Source organism: Ovis aries, chromosome 2 (genome assembly GCF_016772045.2).
Source record: "Ovis aries strain OAR_USU_Benz2616 breed Rambouillet chromosome 2, ARS-UI_Ramb_v3.0, whole genome shotgun sequence".
Classification (NCBI taxonomy): Eukaryota; Metazoa; Chordata; class Mammalia; order Artiodactyla; family Bovidae; genus Ovis; species Ovis aries.
Window position 1 is genome coordinate 1944156 of NC_056055.1, and position 17410 is coordinate 1961565.

Consider the following 17410-nt stretch of genomic DNA (forward strand, 5'->3'; position numbering starts at 1 on the left):
GGCAGGGCAGATTGCTCAGGCTCTTCCACAGATAACCTGCAGGGACACCGATGGGTTGAGGGAGAACCTGGGAATTAGAGACTTAAGAAATGTCAGGTTAGGGGGTGGGGGAGGTTCAAGAGGGAGGGGACACACACATACTGACAGCAGATTCCTGTTGTGAGGCAGAACCAACACAGTGCGGTCGAGCGATCAGCCTCCAATTAAAAGTCAATTAAAGAGAAGAGGAACGTCAAGGTAAGGAACCAGCGGGCTAAACTGCCATGGAGAAGCGCAGGCAGCCGCTTCCGCAGCAGCGGGGTTAGTCCCGGGGGCGCGGGCGCTGTGCGTGCGGGCGCCGGGCGGGGCGTCACGAGGGTGTTCACTTGCAGGAGCCACCATAATGGTAACGGTACTTGTAGCAGTAGCAACAGTCATTCAATAAGCTGTCCATTTATTTTTTATCATTTTCTGCATGCTTTTATGACCAAATTTGTATAGAAAAAAATGTTAAAGTTTTTAATTTTCAAGGCGCTTTTAACAAAAAGAACCGAGGACACCTTTACAGCTTTCATTTACACCTGCAGTCTTCAGACGCCGGTGACTGCTGCTATCTGGCAGGCACGCAGCAGGGACTGCCAGGGGCAGGTGCCCCGCCTCGTGCCCACCGGGTGCAGCCATGTCCCTCCGGCTGAGCATGGGTCCCGGGGGCGGGGGGGGGGGGGGGCCGGCGGCGGGGGGCGGGGCCGCACCTTCCTCCAACCCCGAGGAGGCACCGGTGCACCTGAGAGTCCCGACTCCATCCTGCCAACTGGAAGCCAAATGAATGCTTTCAGAAAACATCCAGATTTTTTGCCTGTGTTTTTAAACCCGTGTTTACCTCATCCTTGTAAAATCAAGGCCCTGATGTTTTTGTCCAAACTGCGATACAGCTAATGAGAACAGTATCAAGCCCAATAAAGCATAATGCTAACATCTCACAAAATTCTCAAATCTGAACAATGTTCATTTTATGAACCATCCAACCAGCTTAACTGCACACACCACAGACCAGCAGCCTGCCTTCCGGGTTCAGTCTGAAGGCTGGGTCTGCCCCCTGACGGTGGGGCCCAGCCTGTAGCTTTGTTCTTCACCCCAGTCAGTAAAGGGGCCGCGGGCCCCGGCTCAGGGCTTCCAGGAGCCCCGGCGCCTGCTCAGTCTGCGGGCTGCTTCGCGCCTTCTCTCGCTAGTCTGTCCGCCTCTTCGTTGCCTCTAAATCCCGAATGGCCAGGAACATGCATCTGTTAAATAAAAAGTTTCCTTTCATTCTTACCAGTTTTTTTTTTTTCTTACCAGTTTTTTAAACAAGCAGCACATCACTACACGCTCACTGCAGTACGAGCCAACCCGAGAGGGCGAGCACGGCGGCCCCCACAGCCCCCCTCAGTGCAGCCCAAGGTGTGTGCCCACCGCACTCGAGCACCAGACTCGCCAGCAGAAACCACTGTTTCTCCAAAGGCTGGGCTTCAGCGCTCTATTGGTTTTTTCCCCACTTAATGGTGAGCTTTCAGGTAGAGCAGTGGTATGGATGGCTATGTACGTCGCGCACACGCGCACACCCCCTACACACACACACCCCCCTTACTCCCTCTCAGTGCTGCTACACAGAACGGGTGCACTCCTGTAACTGAACTGTCTGCACTTAGGTTACTGAAAGGCAAGTTTACTTTTTTATTTTTTGGCTGAACTGCAAGGCTTGAGGGACTTAGATCCCTGAACAGGGATCAAACTTGTGCCCTCAGCAGTGAAAGCATGGAGTCCTAACCCTGGGCCAGCAGGGAAGTCCTTCAAAGGCAAGTTTAAATGACAGACAGGTTATCAGTCAAGAGGGTCCTGGGCTGGGAGAGCAGGCTAGGGTTAAGAAAGTGACTGGACTTTTAACTTTCTCTCTGTTGTTCAAAAAGATGATTTTCTTGGGGGGAGCATGGACACACATTCTGCACGGGATATGGATATATATACACCCAGTGTATATACAGGGCTGAGCCTGCTGTCCACCTGAAACGATCACACCACCGTTACCTGGCTGTACTCCGATATAAAACAAAAGGCGGAAGAAAAAAAAGGTAATTTTAATAAAAGCAACCTAGTATAACAAAAAAAACCCCGCATTACTAAAGCTTCATCACACAGCTCCACTCTTAATGAGACGCAGTACACATTAGTTTACCTGACGTTTGGGCCACTTCCAGAGAGACAGGGAGCTGGCGCTCACAGGCGGCTCTCGCGGGGGGTGGGGTGGGGGGGGGGGGGGGGGGGGGGGGGGGTGGGGGTGAGGGGTGGCGGAGCAGCCCGCCTCACGGGGGCGCTCTCACGCTGCGGCAGCGATGCAGGCCATCCCCCAAACCACTGCCGCGCTAGCTCACTGATGCCCTGGTCCTCGCGGCCGAGTGGTGAGCGCGCGCGGGCCGGCACTCACCCACTGAATGTCCATGCCCCGCGCCAGCCGCTCCAGCTCCGCGAAGTCCTCCTTGTTGGTCACCTCCTTCCCGGTGCTGGTCCTCCAGCCATTCTGCTTCCAGCCCTTCACCCAGGAGGTGATGCCTGGGCGACACGCACGCTCAGAGGTCCCTCCCGCACGCGCCCGTCTTCCCTCCTCCCTAGACGGCCCTCTGACCGCTGCTCCGCTGGCACCCGAGTTACTGTCTGGACCCTCCTTCCCCTGGGGCCGGGCGCTGGCTCCTCCGTCCCTCCACTCGACCTACAACCCGCGGCTCCAAGGCTCAGGCCCCCGGTCCGCCCCCTCCTCCACAACCCCCAGCCCCCAGCCGGCCGTGGGCCCACACGCAGAACTTCCCAGAGGAAGCGCAGGTGCCCATCACGGCCGAGCCTCCGGGGCAACCCCGGACCAGCGCGGGCTTCCTTCAGCCCCCACACACCAGCGCCACCCCTACCGTTTGGGTCCCGCCCTGACACCACACCTCCTCCGGGGAAGGACATGCGGACTTCCCTGCATAATCATCCCAAAAACCCAGGAGAAGTCAAACAGAGCCGCTTACCATTGATGGTAAACATGCTGTCCGTGTAGAGAACCAGCTTAGTGATGTCCTGAGCCTTAGCTTGCTCGATGGCTTTGCAGGCTGCCTTGAAGAGACACACCAGTTTCATGCTGAAAAGACCATTCAACTTTTGCCACTGTTGTTGAAAATTACTGAAAAATTTAAATTCCTTTTCCTGTGCTAACTGTAAGAATAATACTGTCTATGTGAAATAAGGCTACACATACAATCCTGTTCAGACATCTACTCAAAACAAATTTTATCATTTTTCTAGAAAACTCCTATTCATCAGGACTGTTACAGCCCCAAACTTCTGGACTCTGAGTATTCTACATACAAGGAGAGTAGAAAGTCCATTGATATGTTCCAGTCAACAGTAAAGAATGATGAATTGACAGATTTAGTAGAAAAATACATCTAGTAACTTACATGAATCTCAGCCCTTTGGTTTGTTTGTCGCCCGGGAAGTCTAATTCCTACATTTCTGGTACAAAACAGTACAAAGGAAAATAAAATTATAACACTAATTCTCAAAGTGATTCCTAAGTCACTTAATGGCTAATATGCTTTCATACATTTTTTATCTGAAATGAATGAAAGCATCATTCAAGAACACAGCCTTTAAAGATCAAACCAAGAAACCCAACATTTTATTGAGAAGCGCCATGGTGTGGTCTAGTAGGAAAACCCTGGACCAGGAGGCAAAACCCGAGATTAATTTCTGGACGTGAAACACACTAGCGTGCGGTCCTGGTCAGGTACTAACCCTCTGGATGCTCACACCACCCGAGCTCACCACGCCGTGGAGGGTTCAAGGCTCAGTGAGGCATCAGGTGGAGGCGGGTGGACGTGCAGGCCAGGAGGCGCGAGAGCGGCACGCTGCTCCCTCCCAGGGCCGCTCAGGAACCTGGACACCGGTGAGCGGCTACTTCGCAGGGCTGCAGTCCCTCCTTCACGTGAATTCTGGGCCGTCAGTTACTCAAGTTCCGCACTTGGGGCAGGCGCGTGTGAACAATCTCACGCCCCCTCACCCTGACTCTGCGCCGTTTGGAGACCATGGGTCCCCCCTAAGCTCAGTCATCTTCAGGAGTGGCAGGGGCACAGGGTCCCAGTCTGGGGACCCGCCCACGGAATCCTTGCAAAAACCACTGCCCAGGGACCCTCCCGCCACCCCTGCCAACGCTTCCAAACAATCAAACGGTAGCAGACGCTGCCTCATCCGTTCCCAAGTTCTGAAGCGTGACTCGGTTAAACGTTAAATGTGAAGCTTAATAAAAGCCACCGTTTCTGGCTTACTTACAAGGGATGCCCTGGCCCCCAGTACACGCCGATTCCTGCGCGAGCCCTCTTGCGCCCGTTACTGGAGCAGCAGCCGTCAGTGTAGACGACCACAGAGTCCCCTGTGAGTGGGAAACACAGTGAGCGCCCGGGGACCAGCACCATGAGAAACTCGAATCCACCTGAAACACTCACACAGTTGAGAAGGCACTCTACTCCAAGAGGGCATTTGTGCTTTGGAAGTTTCCTGTGCAGGAGAACACTACTAATGCCCCATGGAGGCACTTGACTCTTCCCACTTGCAATCCACTCATATTTCAGTCCTGCCTGCTGGGCGAGTTCAAGTGAAAGCGATCACTCTGTAAACCTAGAACCTGCTGCTGTTTACAATGCTTGCTTTAGAGGCCAACCAGCAATGCCACTGGCCCCTCCCCACAGGGGTGGGGGTCGGGGGTACGTTTATCCCGAGAAGCGGCCCGTGCAGACCACAGCGCCTTGATGGTGATGAAGACGTCCCTGCCTGAAGGGAAGTCCTCTGACAAACGCGGGCCTAAGTTCTGTCTCGGGCCTTTTGCTACTACTGAACTGTGGTCCTGCTTGCTTCTTTCCACCAAAGCAGAGTTTGATCCACACACCAATGCTGTATAAGAAACAAGGCAGAGAAGGAGCGGCTCTCAGGCCGCTGATGGCCGGCAGAGCACTCAGCCGGGTGGAGGGAGCACTGGGCTGCCAGGCGCCGGGGAGCAGGGGTGTGGGGCAGACAGAGGCCGTGCCTGAGAGGCGTGCCAGAGCAGGGCAGACTACGCAGGGGAAGGCAAGCAGGGTGGAGGCGAGGCGTGAGAGGGTGGGGCTAGGAGCCTTTGAGACCATGGTCTGCTGAAGGAGATGCTGGGCATGACTGCCTCCTGGGTCCTCGGCTCTGCGCCGGCTGTGATGACCCATCAGGCACTGAGGTGGGGACCCTCGCGCTTCAGGCAACTGCTGGTGCGCTGGGCACACTCACCTCCCAGTCACCCCACAAGTATCTGCTTCACTTGATCTAAATCATTTGATTTTGCTTTTCACGTAACTTCAAACACAGTTTCCATGCAGTCTGACCAAACGTTTTTTACTGGTTTCCCTTGAATTCAGAATTCCCTTGAATTATAAAATGGCTTCTTCTTTGGGACAACCTGGATCCCACAAATACACTGGTTTATATAAAAACTGCTGCTTATTCCTATTTTTCACTCATGCGTGTAAAAGACAAAAAGGAGACGCATGTACCATAAGTCACTAATACAAACAACTGATTCCTAGAGCTAAAGGCAAAGAAGAAATTCACAACTATCTTGCTTCACAGGAGAAGACAGGATCATGTCTGTTTTGCAAAGACGGCATGTAAATGGTTAAGATGCTGCTGCCAGTCAACATGCAAAGGCGCTCTGTCCAGGGCCTTTCCTACCTGAAGAGCTGAAGTCTTTCCATTTTTTTAGGGACCAGAAATACTGTGTCCACAGAGAACAACGGTGTTTACAAAGACCACAGTTTTTCATGCATAGCTTATATAATAGTTTTCAAGTGAATGTCCGAAATTCTAATAATTCTGCACCATTTGATAGATTATAAAAGAGTGACCTTAGAGATTTTTAAATAACTTTTTCAGGTAAGAAGGTTACACATCAGCTCAAATTTCGCTTGTTAAGAGAAAAAAGTTTTTACACATAAATAATTACAGTACTAAAATTTTAAAATTCAAGACAGACATACCCATGTAAGAAAAGGTGTCTTTGCTAACTGGAGGTGGTGGCTCTGTGCTCTGTCTCACGTGCTTTGCACACACCTCTGCATTTTCACCCTCATCCAAGGGCTCACGGAGTCGCTTGCCTGCTTTCACCTGTGGCTCTTCTATGTGTTTAGGTTTTTGCCCTGAAAGACAGTCTCCTCAAAAGCTAGAAACAACACAGCAGGAAATGACTGAGAATCCAGAAATTCACCGAGTCAGGCTTAGACACCTTCGGGGCTCCGTAAGGAGGGAAAGACTGCTGTCCTGGAAAGTGACTCTAAATTTTCCTCAAGAAGCCCCACAAGGGCAGGGTGAAGACCGCAGCAAAGCTTCTGCTAAGGAAGACCACTGGCTGCCATGGAAATGGGAGAGATACCATGGGTGCTGAACCCTCCAGGGCTCAGAGTTTGAAAATCTGAGAGGCTCCTTCCCAAGAGAAAACAAGGACCCAGTTTTTGTACATAAGCTGAGAACAGACGATGGGATGTATTAAGAAAGGGAAGTGGAAGCCAAAAGGTATTGCGGCTGGGGCCCTGCAGGGACGGCACCGCGTAGGGGATGGCACTGGCCGAGCGCTCGTCCAGAGTGGACCTGAGGTGACCCTCAGGGGTACTCACACCACTCGGGCTATAGCTCGCTTAACTCTTCCACGTAATTACGGCAGCCGACGGAGAAGAATTAGACCACGATTCAAACAAATGGTTTCGATCTGAGCTCTACCTTTCATCAGCTGTGAACTCCGTCAAATGACCTCACCCATCACAGCTGCTGTACAAGGAAGCACTCGGTGACCTGAAGCCGCTTTCCCTGCGCTTCCCTTTCACGGAGCAGAAACAGGAACACAGAGATCTCGAAAACCACCACCTTAACCCAACACTAGAGGGCACTCCCTCCCTTAAACCCTAAACCAGTGCATTCGCTGAGCATCGACCAGACAGGCATCGGCGGCAGCCCCCTACCCGGCGCGGCCTCTCACCCCACACCTCTCAGAGGCCGGCAAGGCCAGCCTGGCAAAGCTGGAGGGAAGTTTCCACTCTGTCCAGAGCAACACTGGTATTTCCACTCTGATGCACGTGGACTACCTCACAGTTACCTTGAAAGCCTCCTCCAGGGGACTTCCCTGGTGGTCCAGTGATTTTGAATCTGCTCACTGATACAAGGGTTACAGGTTCGCGCCCTGGTCTGGGGAGATCCGACACGCCCAAGGGGCAACTAAGCCCCTGAGCCCACAGCTACCAAAGCCTGCGCACCTAGAGCCCATGCTCCACCACCGAGAGTTATCCCCACTCACCGAAACGAGAGCATGCCCACGCATCAACGGAGAGCCAGCACGCCCAAAAATAAACCTTAGAAAAAAGAAAAAGGACCCAACCAAGACAAGACTGATACTTCGAAACTAGCTTCCTATCCCAAGCTGAGTTCTCATCTGGGGAGAAAGTGGAACTGTCACATCGTACTCCCGTTGAAAGGCTGCTGGCAGGTGGAGGAGGAGGCAGCCACACAGGAGGTGGGTCTCCTCTACCTCAGAAACTCGCCTTTCAGGGCAGATTCCCAGCAGGACCTGCCTCTCCCTGAACTCCGCTCGGCCCAGAACGGTCACAACAGCCCAGAGGAGCACTTGTTCAAAGTTTGAGCACCTTGGTGAGCTCCAGAGACTGCTCAAAAGAAGCTGATTTGAAATATTCCCCTCTCAGCCTTCATCCACTGCAGTAAAGAAATGCCCGAATAAAGTTCATGAAAATAAAAAACATAGTTTAAATCTCTGTGCTCTAACGCAGTCACTCTCGGCGTCCCTTATGTTAGTCCTTAAATGCCAATTAACTCTACTTTCTCACACGTGAACTGCAGGAAGTTCCCCCTGCATGACTTCCTCCAAGGTAAAAAGAAAACGCCACAGAGGTGCATGCTGGGAAAAGAACTACAATCATCGTTTTACAACTAGAGCCCATATAATCCACGAACAAGAATGAGTGTTTTTAAAGGTGGAATTAAGCACAGTGAGCACCCTGAACAGGAGATCTGAGTCCTGGCTTGTCTCTGGAGTCCCTAAGTTAAAATGCTTTCAGCCCGTTATTTCCTAATCTGTGAAACGGAAACAACCGTAATATCTCCTCTCTGTGTTTAGAGGAGCAGCTACATAGACCACAGCCGAGAACAGAGGACCCGGTGTGCTGCGGTCCACGGAGTCACAAAGAGCGACACGACTTAGCAACTGACCCATCACCACGACATATAAATCAAGACACTCCTGGGCTATGACAGGCTTTGACTAGGCTAAAAGGTCGCAATGATGTGAGCTGTGAGTACCTTCTGAATGACCGGGGCTTGCAGCCCTGCTGACAAAGGCCCAGGCTTCCTCCTCTGTGGCGAACTTCTTAAATCTGGCTGCAGGAAACCGGTCCACCTGTGCTCTGCATTCATCCCTGAAACGCAAGGCAGCGTCACCTCCTTCGGTGCTGTGACTCACCCTACTTTCCAATGGACCATTTTCTCAGGCTGGGAACAGTTTGAAAAAGGTTGAGGCTGCCGGCTCCTTGAGGCGAAGGATCAAGCCTCAGTGTCTGCAGTCTCATCCTGCGTGCCCCACCCTTCGCTCTGGGTCACGGTAGTGCCAGCCAGACAGCACACGTGCACCATAAGGCTTCCTCAAAGCATATGAGAACTTTCGAGACTTAATCACTTCATTACAACATAAAGGGGGCGTCCCTGGTGGCTCAGAGGTTAAAGCGTCTGCCTGCAAGGTGGGAAACCCAGGTTCAATCCGTGGGTCGGGAAGATCCCCGGAGAAGGAAATGGCAACCCACTCCAGTATTCTTGCCTGGAGAATCCCATGGACGAAGGAGCCTGGTAGGTTACAGTCCACGGGGTCGCAAAGAGTCGGACATGACTGAGTGACTTCACTTTCACAACATAAAGATCAGCTTCTGGGCGCCTCTTCCTCACAGCATGGCCGCAGGGGGCAACACTGTGCGCTCACGACACATACACAAATAACAGACGCAGGGGGAAGAGCGCTGGTCCTAGAGCCCCAACGCCTGGCTTCAAGACCCACATCTGTCACTTACTCGGCCCGTCAATTTCTAGAACACGGTAACTACACCCCAACATGAGAATCCCACCTAACTCACAGGATTGTTACGGGGACATAAACACTAGTTGACAAGAATTTCTCTTTTTAAAAGCAGAAGATGAGATTAGGCGTTGAACTCCATTATGTGTCCCCGTTTGGAAAATCTTTCCGTGCAACAGAAGGGAAGAAGTGAAGTGATGTCACTCAGTCGTGTCCGACTCTTTGTGACCCCATGGACTGTAGCCTACCAGGCTCCTCACTCCACAGAATTTTCCAGGCAAGAATACTGGAGTGGGTTGCCATTTCCTTCTCCAGGAGATCTTCCCGACCTAGGGACTGAACCCGGGTCTCCCCCATTGTAGGCAGACGTTTTACCGTCTCAGCCACCAGGAAGGATTAAATAGAAGCAAGCCTCTGGCCAACCCTGACTGTAAGTGGCGTTTCTGAAAGTCCCAGCAAACACGAAGCGGAGCCGAGGCCTACCACGTCAGGACCGCCGCGCGCCTACCCCAAGCGAGGTCCGCGGGCTCCGGGGGGTGACCGCCGCCCCCTCGCCGCGAAGCCGCCCACACCGCCCTGGGTCGGCGCGGCTTGCTCACCAGGTCCGGAAGACCCCGGCCTTGCGGCCCCTCCTCACGGCATAGAACATGGCGAGACCGCGGCAGCTCGGGATACCGCAGCCCGCAGTGGACAAAGCCACTCTGCGCACCACGCCCAGAAGCCGGGTCATCGCTCACTCCCGGCCACCGCCGAGCACATCAGCTCCCGGGCGAGGGCCGCCATCACAGAGCCCGAACTTCCGGCGGCGGCGCAGGGAGATGACGCAAGCGCAGCGCCGAGGGTGGGGCCCAAGACAAGCGCTCTTCTGAATCGTCAGTTTCCCGGATGTCCGTGAGGACGCGGGGCCTGGGCGGAAGGCTCGGAGTCGGGGCCGAAGAAGCAGAGAAGGGGACTTCCGGGGCGGGGGACTTCCGGGGCGGGGCCCCACGGAGATAGTCCGCGGGGCGGGGCCTGCGCGGGGGGCGTGCCTCCCGGCTCTCGCCCGCCTGCGCTCCTGGGAACCGTGCTGGGGCTGTGGTGAGCGCTGGCCTCTCTGCGCGCTGGGCGTCGGGTCTCCAGCCCCCGGCCCCAGGTCAGCCCCCCGTGTTCCGCGGCTTTCCCGGGGTGCGGGGTACACTCAGGGTCAGCCAGGCACGCGGATGGGCTGGTTTACTCGCCCACTGTTGTCCTGGCCGGAAAGACATTGGGGTCCACAAGCGAAAAGGGGTGGGTGCGGCAGAGGGAGAGAGGGGACAGGGGTGAGCTCGCACCCCGCCGCCGCCTCCATGGTCCCCTCAAGTTGGAGGGAAGGCACGTTGTCCCCATCTCCACCTAGGCGCTGTAACCAGAGGGATGTTCAGAACTTAATGCACTGCGACCCAAGGGGAAATTTACTGGAACGTTAATGTCTTAGAATATTCTCTTAGACTATCAGTTCAGTCGCTCAGTTGTATCTGACTCTTTGCGACCCCATGAATCGCAGCACTCCAGGCGTCCCTGTCCATCACCAACTCCTGGAGTTCACTCTGACTCACGTCCATCGAGTCCGTGATGCCATCCAGCCATCTCATCCTCGGTCGTCCCCTTCTCCTCCTGCCCCCAATGCTTCCCAGCATCAGAGTCTTTTCCAGTGAGTCAGCTCTTCGCATGAGGTGGCCAAAGTACTGGACCTTCAGCTTTAGCATCATTCCTTCCAAAGAAATCCCAGGGCTGATCTCCTTCAGAATGGACTGGTTGGATCTCTTTGCAGTCCAAGGGACTCTCAAGAGTCTTCTCCAACACCACAGTTCAAAAGCATCAATTCTTTGGTGCTCAGCTTTCTTCGCAGTCCAACTCTCACATCCATACATGACCACTGGAAAAACAATAGCCTTGACTAGACGGACCTTTGTTGGCGAAGTAATGTCTCTGCTTTTGAATATGCTATCTAGATTGGTCATAACTTTTCTTCCAAGGAGTAAGTGTCTTTTAATTTCATGGCTGCAGTCACCATCTGCAGTGATTTTGGAACCCCCCAATATAAAGTCTGACACTGTTTCCACTGTTTCCCCATCTATTTCCCATGAAATGATGGGACCAGATGCCATGATCTTCATTTTCTGAACTTTGAGCTTTCAGCCAACTTTTTCACTCTCCTCTTTCACTTTCATCAAGAGGCTTTTTAGTTCCTCTTCACTTTCTGCCGTAAGGGTGGTGTCATCTGCATATCTGAGGTTATTGATATTTCTCCCAGCAATCTTGATTGCAGCTTGTGCTTCTTCCAGCCCAGCGTTTCTCATGATGTACTCTGCATAGAAGTTAAATAAGCAGGGTGACAATATACAGCCTTGACGTACTCCTTTTCCTATTTGGAACCAGTCTGTTGTTCCATGTCCAGTTCTAACTGTTGCTTCCTGACCAGCATATAGGTTTCTCAAGAGGCAGGTCAGGTGGTCTGGTATTCCCATCTCTTTCAGAATTTTCCAGTTTATTGTGATCCACACAGTCAAAGGCTTTGGCATAGTCAATAAAGCAGAAATAGATGTTTTTCTGGAACTCTCTTGCTTTTTCGATGATCCAGCAGATGTTGGCAATTTGATCTCTGGTTCCTCTGTTCAAAAACCAGCTTGAACATCAGGAATTTCACGGTTCACATATTGCTAAAGCCTGGCTTGGAGAATTATGACCATTACTTTTAGAACTAACACCCAAAAAAGATGTCCTTTTCATTATAGGGGACTGGAATGCAAAAGTAGGAAGTCAAGAAACACCTGGAGTAACAGGCAAATTTGGCCTTGGAATATGGAATGAAGCAGGGCAAAGGCTAATAGAGTTTTGCCAAGAAAATGCACTGATCATAGCAAACACCCTCTTCCAGCAACACAAGAGAAGACTCTACACATGCCAGGTGGTCAACACCGAAATCAGATTGATTATATTCTTTGCAGCCAAAGATGGAGACGCTCTATACAGTCAACAAAAACAAGACCAGGAGCTGACTGTGGCTCAGATCATGAACTTATTGCCAAATTCATACTTAAATTGAAGAAAGTAGAGAAAACCACTAGACCATTCAGGTATGACCTAAATCAATTCCCTTATGATTATACAGTGGAAGTGAGAAATAGATTTAAGGGCCTAGATCTGATAGATAGAGTGCCTGCTGAACTATGGACAGAGGTTCGTGACATTGTACAGGAGACAGGGATCAAGACCATCCCCATGGGAAAGAAATGTGAAAAAGCAAAATAGCTGTCTGAGGAGGCCTTACAAATAGCTGTGAAAAGAAGAGAAGTGAAAAGCAAAGGAGAATAGGAAAGATATAAGCATGTGAATGCAGATTTCCAAAGAATAGCAAGGAGAGATAAGAAAGCCTTCCTCAACGATCAGTGCAAAGAAATAGAGGAAAACAGTAGAATGGGAAAGACTAGAGATCTCTTCAAGAAAATTAGAGATACCAAGGGAACATTTCATGCAAAGATGGGCTCGATAAAGGACAGAAATGGTATGGACCTAACAGAAGCAGAAGATATTAAGAAGAGGTAGCAAGAATACACAGAAGACCTGTACAAAAAAGATCTTCACGACCAAGATAATCACAATGGTGTGATCACTCACCTAGATCCAGACATCCTGGAATGTGAAGTCAAGTGGGCCTTAGAAAGCATCACGACAAACAAAGCTAGTGGAGGTGATGGAATTCCTTTTGAGCTGTTTCAAATCCTGAAAGATGATGCTGTGAAAGTGCTGGACTCAATATGCCAGCACATTTGGAAAACTCAGCAGTGGCCACAGGAAAGGTCAGTGTTCATTCCAATCCCAAAGAAAGGCAATGCCAAAGAATGCTCAAACTACCGCACACCTGCACTCACCTCACGCGCTAGTCTTAGACTATAATCTGCCCATGTTTCACACTTCGTTCTGTAAGCAAATGGACTCTTTAAAAGTCCTCTCCATTGACAAGCCTTCCTTTTCAAATAAGTTTAAACTACCTAATTTTCAAGAAGGAAAATCAGTCCTGAATATTCACGGACTGATGCTGAAGCTTCAGTACTTTGTCCACCTGATGTGAAGAGCCGGCTCACTGGAAAAGGCCCTGATGCTGGGAAAGATTGAGGGCAGAAGAAGGGGACGACAGAGGATGAGATGGTTGGATGGCATCACTGGTTCAATGGATAAGTTTGAGCAAACTCAGGGTGATAGTGAAGCACAGGGAAGCCTGATGTGCTGCAGTTCATGGGGTCGAAAAGAGTCAGACAGGACTTAGCAACTGAGCAACAACAATTTTCTTGAAGTCTTCAGTGAGCCAGTGCCTGGAGGGCCAGGGAACGCAGCAGTGCATGAGTAAGGTTTGAAGGATAAAAGGAGGGTTCACTCAGGTGAATTAGGCAGAGAAGGAAGTCTGATACTCCAGGAAGAAGAAGCAGCAAACGTGTGATCAGTGTGTGTTTGCCTGTGAACTCAATAAATATCCACTTGAAATTTTCAACTTTACTAATTTAAATTGGCTCTTGTCCATTGCTCATTCCTATTGTTATTGCACTTCAGGGTAGCTTCTTTCAAAAACGTTGCCTTAAAAATAGAGTAATGACTGATGGCCACATCTCTTCTGTGGATATATGATGAGAGTTAGGGATGGCCCAGTGACCGCTCTCAGAACGACCACAGCCCCTCTTCTTGAGATCATTCATTCTCCATTTGCCCAGGGCCTCTGGAGCTCCTGTAGCCTCCTGGTAAGCACGGACCAGGGCCTTGGAAATGTTACTTTTGACCTACCTTTTTAGACGCATCACCCGCTCACCTCCTCCCAGTGGCACAGGTGAAGTTGTGGACACAGATGGCACCTGGAAGAGCTGACTTCTGATTGAGAAGCTGAAGTGGAAATAAGTCAGGGCAGTGAGTCAAAAGCAAATGTCTTCAAAGCTTGGAAAGAACTGGGATTGTCAGCCAGATATGAAATGATAACAGTTGTGCAGGATATAGACAGCTGTAGGCTGCAGTGTTGCCTGGAGGAAGAAGGAGCCTGGGCCCCTGGAAAAGTGGGGTCTGACTGTAGCCCACCTCTCACTAGCTTGACCCTTGCATCTGACCTACTTATTTAGAGTTGCTTTTTCATGTAAGTTAGCTGGCTGTGGTCCTTTATCACAGAGTACTCAGCATCCCTGCAAAGTTGTTGTTTGAATTATCTGAGTATGTTCAGAAAATCATCTGCGTGGCTTTCTGCAATTACAAAGCTGTCTCTCCTGGCATTTTTGTTGATTGATGACTGTAAATATTTTTTATCTTAATCTCTGGCTCCAGGTGTGTGACTTTACTTACCCTGGGCAAAAACTGGCCCGTTCTCGACAAGGTACAGAGCCCTGGGCTGGAGTCGGAAGATGCTGCCGGGGATATTTGCCCCCGGGTGGGGATGGGGCTGAGTGGCAGAAGCGATGAAGCATTCCTGTGACTCAGCCCCCCGGTTCTGCTGCTCTCCTGCCCCTGAGCGGTGACGTTCACAAAGCGGACTGAAAATTCCAGCCCCACAATTTCCAGCTGTATACGTTTCGGGAGTTGCTTAAAGTCTCTGTTCTATGCTTTGGAAAATGGAGACGCTGCTGCTGTATCCAGTGGCTGCGAGTGCCCGCTGACTCTGTGTGGATGGTGTGGTCGGCACACAGCACGTCCGCAAAGGCGCCAGTTCTTTTCATCTTGTGCGTGTTTCGTGAAGATGCCTGGGAAGAATGGCGTTGCGTTAGATGAGATATATTGAAGATGAGCAAACAATTAGTTTATGATAAAAGTCAAGTGTATTAATATTTCTATAATTTAGAGATTAATATCTCAGCAATCACCTTCTGCCTCCTGACAGTTCACCGGTATTTCTACAGGCCACCTATGGTAATACAGGAAAAATGACCTTGAGGCTCTCCAGAAGAAGCCAGTGACCTCGCTTCAATTGAATGCATAAGATTTTCACATTCATTACAGGCCTGTGCATTTATTTCACTCACATGCTCCTTACACTGGCTGATAGATAATACAATAAAAATCCTGCCAGCTATTAAGTGGAGGGGAGAGAAAACCTTCTGTTAAATTCAGTCCATTAATTCTTGACCAGACAGGCAGGCCCATAAATTCATCTTACACTCAGCTCATCAGTAACTTTCCTTTCGTCACTTTATCGTGAACATCAGGAGCTGTGATCTGGAGGGAAGAGAATTGTTTTGACGTCTAAGCACTCTCACCCCCTTGACCTCTAGGCTTTCTGCTTCACAGAGCTGAGATAAGGCATTCCCAGCACAGGATCCTTTTTCATGGGGACTTTTATACAATAAACAAGTTAACTTTTTAAAGGAGAACAGATCTTGCTTGTTTAACTGTGCACTCTGCCCTGGCAGTATTTTGTCCTGGGCCAGAACTACCCAGTGTAAAAAATTAATGAGCAGAAACCTTAAATAGATCTGGGAGACCAGAACGGGAGCTCTGCTGCCCTGCGACAATGGCAGAGCCAAGAGGAAGAGGACTTCTCTTCCTTGCAGCAGAGACTTGGCCAGCGCACAGCCACAGACCGTCTTCCACAGACCCTGCCTCCCTCTTCTCCACAGAAGCTCTGTCTTTGTGGCAGACCCTGAACTGTACTTCCCTTCTGACCCTGAATAGGCCCATCTTTGCTACAGAAATGCCTTGCAGTCTATTTGTTTAAGGCCATCACTTTTCTTGTCCCTACAGGGGCCAGAGAAGGCTCCAGAGCACTTCTGGTGTTGTAGCCACGCATTCCGGGAAACACTCCCTCAGAAGGACAGTGCAGATAGTGGAGTGCAGTTTATTACACCAGCAGGCCCAAGGCAGAGTCTCCTCTTAGCCAAAGACCCCGACCAGTTTTTGTGAAAACCTTATATACCCCAAGTGTAGTGCCCAAACCTACCTCCCCTAATTCCCTGCAACTAGTCTGAATAAAGTAAAAGAAAGATGCAATCAAAGTTAATCCATGATTCATATGCCTTAAGCCTAGGTAGTGAACAGTGGACATACCCCTGTGATCATACCCCAATAAGCATAATAGAATTTATGATTCTATTCAGTTACACAGATAACTAGGTATTCTTTTAGGCTACAGAGTCTAGGTACGAGCCCTGGGGCTCTTCCTTCCGGGGGCCTGGTTTTCCAGTTAAAATGTCATTACCATAGATACTGGGCATATAGCTCAAAGTCCACACTCCGGCCCAAGATGGAGTCCTGCTTTCAAGATAGAGCCTGTTCTGTCCGTTTCCTCCTTCACTGGGTGAGCAAGGACAGGTGGTACCCATATTGCTCCTTTGGGCTCACTGCTTTTCCTGCTGACCCTGGAGTTTGAAGGTACATCTTTCTCGTGGATCCAAGCTCACGCCCTCTTTGTGTGTGAGGTCCTCCAGGCTTTATTTGGGACCTATATAAAGGCTTCTTCTTTCCAGTTCAAGCCATGCTCTGTATGTGAGTTTGCCTTTGGCACTTCAGTCTCATCTTGAGATCAGACCCTTTCAACCAAAGCTGGCTGAAAATGCCACTGGCCTGGTTCCTGGGAAGGGGTGTTTCAGATAATGGGGGCTTCCCAGATGGCTCAGCAGGTAAAGAGTCTGCCTGCAGTGCAGGAGACGCGGGAGCCCTGGGTTTGATCCCTGAGTTGGGAGGATCTCCCAGAGGAGGAAATGGCAACCCACTCCAGTATACTTGACTGGGAAATCCCATGGACAGAGGAGCCTGCCGGGCTACAGTCCAAAGGGTCCCAAAGACAGCGCAGCATTGTACAGCCTTGGATAAAGTAGCAGAGTTTTTCAGCCTGTGGCCTTTTCCTTCTGGAGACATTGTATTGCCAATTGGGAAAGATTGAAAGCAAAAGAAGAGGGTGCTAGAGGATGGAATGGTTGGATGGCACCAGCACCTCATCAGGCATGAGTTTGAGCAAACTCTGGGAGATCGTGAAGGACAGGGAAGCCTGGTGCGCTGCAGCTCATGGGTTTGCGAAGAGTTGGAGGACGAGACCTAGCGACTGAGCCCCAGCAGCTGTGTATGGGCAGATGCGAGAGTCGGGGCTCACTGAGCTCTTTCCTTTCACAGGCACCTCAGTGTTTCCGCAGCCTGACTTCCTCAGGGCTCACTATAAGGAGAAGCTGCAGTCTGACAGCTTCTCCTGGCTGATACCCTGTTTCCTTCCTGAGTTCCCTCAGGGCTGGCCAGCTCTCCTTCAGAGTTGGCTGCAACTGCTGATGACTGCGACATTCTCTGTTTACTGATGTGGCAGGC

General features: G+C 50.8%; 1 protein-coding gene and 1 long non-coding RNA gene across 5 annotated transcripts; one reads left to right on the plus strand and one right to left on the minus strand.

Annotated features, from left to right (window-relative positions):
• Positions 1 to 416: 416 nt before the first annotated feature.
• On the minus strand, positions 417 to 9923 carry RNASEH1 (ribonuclease H1). 4 transcript variants are annotated; one of them, XM_042242559.1, is made up of 9 exons: positions 9730 to 9923; positions 8368 to 8483; positions 6045 to 6203; positions 4318 to 4417; positions 3447 to 3501; positions 3018 to 3102; positions 2438 to 2562; positions 1983 to 2044; positions 417 to 1259 (listed from the first exon to the last, which is right to left on the minus strand). In XM_042242559.1, exons 1-9 carry the CDS (start codon positions 9858 to 9860, stop codon positions 1205 to 1207), a joined length of 888 nt encoding a protein of 295 aa, XP_042098493.1. In that variant the 5' UTR covers positions 9861 to 9923; the 3' UTR covers positions 417 to 1204.
• A 247-nt stretch (positions 9924 to 10170) lies between these two features.
• On the plus strand, positions 10171 to 16110 carry LOC121818573 (uncharacterized). Its single transcript, XR_006058543.2, has 2 exons — positions 10171 to 10262; positions 14450 to 16110. It is a non-coding gene; the product is annotated as an uncharacterized LOC121818573 (long non-coding RNA).
• The last annotated feature ends 1300 nt before the right edge of the window (positions 16111 to 17410 follow it).

Excerpts from the sequence above, each read along its gene's own strand:
- RNASEH1 (XM_042242559.1), bottom strand. The coding sequence starts at position 9,860 with ATGACCCGGCTTCTGGGCGTGGTGCGCAGAGTGGCTTTGTCCACTGCG. Across the intron at positions 8,484-9,729 it reads GCCGGGGTCTTCCGGACCTG|GGATGAATGCAGAGCACAGG; the intron begins GTGAGCAAGCCG and ends CTTGCGTTTCAG. Across the intron at positions 2,045-2,437 it reads GGGGCATGGACATTCAGTGG|CCAGGTAACGGTGGTGTGAT; the intron begins GTGAGTGCCGGC and ends ATCGGAGTACAG.